Source organism: Marmota marmota, unplaced genomic scaffold (genome assembly GCF_001458135.2).
Source record: "Marmota marmota marmota unplaced genomic scaffold, marMar, whole genome shotgun sequence".
Lineage (NCBI taxonomy): Eukaryota > Metazoa > Chordata > Mammalia > Rodentia > Sciuridae > Marmota > Marmota marmota.
The window spans coordinates 1,195,118-1,200,084 of record NW_026000205.1 but is presented as its reverse complement, the minus strand read 5'-3'; the positions used below and the strand labels follow the sequence as shown (position 1 = coordinate 1,200,084).

Sequence of the window (4,967 nt, the reverse complement as noted above, 5' to 3'; positions counted from 1 at the left end):
CCCCCGCCCGGCATCCCAGGCGAGCACTCCTCTGCACTTCCATCTCTGGCCACAGCTCATACCCCATCTCCATCCCTGCGTCTCCACCGTCAATGACTTCACCCTTCTTTCCCTCCATACCCCACTCCCCAACTCCATGGCATCTCCCAGCCCCATTCCTGGCTCTAACCAGCCCCGTCTGTAAGACCAACCATCCCTCCTCCCTCGCTCTCCGGCAGGTCCACCTGTCCATCTCTCTCGCCTTGCGGGGAGCCGAGACGTTGTCCAGCAACGTCGACTGCCACGTCTTCCCCTTCTCCCACTTTGGCAAGAGCTTCATCAAACGCTGCCATCTCTCTCCAGACAGCTTCGTCCAGATGGCCCTGCAGCTGGCCCACTTCCGGGTCAGTCTCGGTCCCCCATGCCAGCCCATCCGGACCTCAGCCTCCCTGGGCTCCCACCACCTGCCTCTCAGCCTCCTCCATTACTTGTCTTTGCCCTGGTGGATCCACCATCTTGATTTCTCCACACACTGGGGGCAGGAGGCTGGAGGTCTGGATGAGGTGGGTCAACTGTGACCACTTCCTGACGGGCTCCTCTCTTCCTTGTCCCCCAGGACAGGGGTCAGTTCTGCCTGACCTACGAGTCGGCCATGACGCGCTTGTTCCTGGAAGGCAGGACCGAGACAGTGCGGTCTTGCACGCGGGAGGCCTGCGACTTCGTGAGAGCCATGGAGGACCAGGAGAAGACAGTGGGTGTGGCCTCCTGGGAGGCTTCCCTCAGGCATTTGCTCACACTTGTGGCTGGGCTCTGTGACGGGCGCCAGGGACAAAGGAGGAACCAGACCTGGTCTCTGGCTTCAAAGAACCCATGGATTGAGACAGAGATAGCCCCGCATAGCCTGCTCTTATGGTGGTCACACAGAGCACTGGGGGAGCACCCGAGAGGGAGCCCTGTTTCCAGTATGGCTCTCTTTGCTTATTTAGCCTGTGTAACCTGTGACCAGATGCACCATTCCTTATAACCTCCCTGCCCAGAACCTCCCCCAAGGCACCTCTGTTCCTGTCTCCCCTTATCTATGAGATATTGTGGTTCAGTGGAAGGAGTTTGGGCTCCGGAGTCAGACAGACCTGGGAACCCACCTGGTTTTGCCTTGCTTGCTGTGTGACCTTGGGCAAGTGACTTCCCATTCTGAGTCTGATTTCCTTCTGTAAAGTGGCGTGAATATCCCTGCCTTGCAGGGATGTTGCAAGCTGGCTAGATGTCAGGCATGCCACAGGCCCAGCAGTAAGCCCACCTCCTGTCTTTCCATGACCTGCGACCTCCCCGGGGACCCCAGGACCCACAGTGCCTCGCCCTGTTCCGAGTGGCGGTGGAGAAGCACCAGGCTCTACTGAAGGCAGCGATGTGCGGGCAGGGAGTCGACCGCCACCTCTTTGCGCTCTACATCGTGTCCCGATTCCTCCACGTGCAGTCACCCTTCCTGGCCCAGGTCGGGGTGCAGGGAAAGGGTTAGGAGGTGCTGGGGAAACCCTGGGAAAGGGAGGGGTTTCAGAGCAGCAAGGGTGAGCTTGGAAAAGGAGAAATCAGCAGGGGGCGGTGGTGGGAGAAATCCCCAGAAGGGGCGGGGCGGGGCCAGGGGGCGGGGCAGGGAATCAGGAGGGATGTTGAGGGTGGACCGACCTACAGGAGCCCAGGGCAGGCCTGTCTTTCCTGAATACGTGACTGTCTCCTGTCCTCAGGTTCACTCGGAGCAGTGGCCGCTGTCCACCAGCCAGATCCCTGTGCAGCAGACGCACCTGTTTGACGTCCACAACTACCCAGATTACGTTTCCTCGGGTGGCGGATTCGGCCCTGTGCGGAGCTGGGGACCTGGGCCCGAGGGAGGAGGAGCTGGCGGCTCTCTTGCGCGGGAGGGAGTTATTTTGTTTCCTTCACTTTCTCCCACTCCAGGCGAATGACCATGGGTACGGGGTTTCTTACATCTTCATGGGGGATGACATGATCACCTTCCACATCTCCAGCAAAAAATCAAGCACAAAAACGGTGAGACAGGCTTTACCGCCGCCTCCACCTCCACCCTCCTCCCTCGGACCCAGGGGTCCTGGCCCAAGCCCTGCTTCCTTGGAGCCGGGAGTCTAACCCCCTGTGTCGCTCAGCCCCACGAGCCCCAGCTTCCCCTGCGTGTGTTTCCTCCAGGACTCCCACCGGCTGGGGCAGCACATCGAGGATGCTCTGTTGGACGTGGCCTCCTTGTTCCAGGCAGGGCAGCGTCTTAAGCGCCGGCGCAGAGGGCCAGGGGATGAGGACTCGGGACACAGACGTGGATTTATCTCCAATAAGACTGTGGATTCCAAAGCACCCAGGACCTCCACACCCGCTGACCCCTTCCAGTAGGGAGCTGGTCTCCCTTAGGGACAAGTGTGCAGATTCCCACAGCTGGGCTGGCGCAGGACAGGGCGGCCAGTTTGGCAGCCCAAAATCTGGGCCAATAAAGATGTGTGAGCTGGGTGTGTGGTTTCCACTGTGCCCTTGGGCAGGGCAGGGCAGGGGTGGTGGAGGTGAGGATCAGGGTGCCAGAGAAGAGTTTCCATGCACCCAGTCCCACCGTAGATTCCCAGTGACAACCTCAGTTACAGCCCCAGCACCTGCCAACCTGCTCCGTTCCTGCCTCTAACCATAGTGAACCAGCCCTTCCTGACCAGCTCCAATCCAAGACCCATGGGTTCTAATGAGCTCGGTTCCTGCTGCCCCACCTCAAACTCCTCTATAAACCTAAACTGTGGACACACAGGGCCTCAGGCACTCTAGGCAAAACATCCACCTTTGAGCTACATCCCCAGCCACTTCCACCGAGAATCTGACTACCCAACCCAACCCCAGCCATTTCAGCCTCTTCTCTGTGGTGGATTCGGCCCCCCTGACTAGGGAATGTCCGCCCTCCTGACCACTGCCATGATCCAGCAATCCATAACTCCAGGACCCACACTCCCGTGCCCCCAGCAACTCAACTGCAGCTAGAACCACACAATCAACATGAAAAAAATCCTACCCCAAACTCCACCGTATCCACCAAACCTCCTTTCCCATCTCTCCCATGATCTAAACTTTGGATTTAAATCCCCTATTTCCTATCACACCTGTATTATTCTCCAATGTGCCACCACTATAGTCCCACCAGCCCAACCGCATTGTACCAGCACCAAACCCCAACCTTCCAACCCACGATTCCAGTACCCAGGACTGCAGCCACCGTGGCTTCCACCAAGCCTGAGGATACCACCACAACACCACCTAAGTTCTGAGCAAGTCAGTCTCCACAGTTGATCCACCACTCTGTGGTGGTCTCAAACACTGTCCACAAGCACTTTCACATCCGTCCCTCTAAAAGGTGGGGACGAATCTCCCTCCCCGGAGTATGGGCTGGGCTTAATGATTTCTAGCTAAAGGAATGTGGTAGAAGTGACTAGGTCAAAAGAAACACTGTGGTTTTCTTCTTGCCCCATTTCTGAGTCTCTTTGGGGGGAGACAGACATGAAGACAATCAACCTACCTGAGAGGCCCCTGTGACGAGGCCTCCTGTCAACAGCCTGGGCAGAAGCACTGAGGGTGCCATCTTGGAAGCAGATCCTCCAGCCCCTGTCATCAGCTCTCAGATGACTGCAGCCCAGCTGACGTCTTCACTGTAACTTCGTGAGGGACCCTGAGCCAAAACCACCCAGCCAAGCCACTTCTGAGCTTCCTGACTCTCAGAAACTATGTGAGATGATAAATGTTTGTTGTCTGAAGCCGCCATATTTTGAGGTAACATTTTCTTTATACAGCAATAGAGAACTAAGACAAATTCCAAACACCTCAGCCTCAACTCCATACCCTTCAACCCATTCCAATTCCAAACCCCATTTCCAAACCCATATCTGAGGTGACCCTACAATGACCTCACACTCTTAGTGTCCACACCTTTGTATAATCAGTTGCTTTGAGAGTGGTAGGACCTGTAACTTGCTTCTGACCAACAGGCCATGGCGAGGGGGATTGGTTGTCGATCCCTGTGTAGACTCCATCCTGGCAGAGTGAGGTGACAGATTATCCTTGTGGGCTCTCAGCCAAAGTGTCTTCCACAAGGAACTTTGGGTGGCCAAGTCCACTCCAGGTAACTTCCAGTAAGACTGCCAGCAAAGCTCCAGGGCCCTTTGTCACACAGCCACAGGCTAATGGCTGCCTGCTTCTTTAATGCTAATCTCTTACTGTCATAATAAATTACCACAAACTTGGCATAAAACACAAATTTATCATCTCACGGGTCAGAAGTTCAGGTACGGCGGGGCTCAGCTGGCTCCTCTGGTTAGTGCTCGGCACCGGCAACAGCAGGTCACGGCCTCACCCGACCCCACCCGACCCCACCTCTCTTCTCTGCTACATCCCTCTCGCTTTTACAGAATTAGGGGACTAGACTGGGCCAGCAGGATAATTTCCCCAACTCAAGGTCTTAATCCCATCTGCAAAGTCTCCTTAACCGCAAGGCATGATATACTCACAAGTCCAGGAATAAAGGCGTGGCCACCTTCAGGGGCAAATATGGGTCAAACTGTGTCCCCCCGAAAGATATGTTGACTAATGCCCTACACCTCAGGGTGGGATCTTATTTGAAAATAAGGTCATAGTAGATATTATTAGAACGTGTTCACACGGGATTAGGTGGGGCCTCTCTCCCAAGATGGCTGGTATTCCTGGAAGAGGAGAGACCAGTGAAGTCCAGCCAAGGCTCCCGCAGACAGCAGAAGCTGGAGAGGCAGGGGGCTCCCTCCTGGATTGCCAATCCTTGCAGTCTCCAGAACCGTGAGACGGAGGTATTCCTCTCGTTTCAGCCATGCTGTTCAGACACTTTGTTATGGCACCCTGGGAGATTCATATGTCGCTCACCCCCTCCTGAGGGTGAGCAGGCCCTATGATTAGGCAAGAAGTTAGCAGCAGCAGCTGGAGAAGGC

General features: G+C 55.9%; 1 protein-coding gene across 1 annotated transcript in view; it reads left to right on the top strand.

The window, feature by feature from the left end:
* Window positions 1–2,490, top strand: part of Cpt1c (carnitine palmitoyltransferase 1C) — a 23,910-nt gene extending 21,420 nt beyond the window's left edge. Inside the window, 6 exon segments of the mRNA XM_015496520.2 lie at window positions 219–383; window positions 596–730; window positions 1,319–1,471; window positions 1,722–1,835; window positions 1,933–2,025; window positions 2,179–2,490. Coding sequence (XP_015352006.1) covers window positions 219–383; window positions 596–730; window positions 1,319–1,471; window positions 1,722–1,835; window positions 1,933–2,025; window positions 2,179–2,376 — 858 coding nt within the window. The 3' untranslated portion in view covers window positions 2,377–2,490.
* Window positions 2,491–4,967: the final 2,477 nt, after the last annotated feature.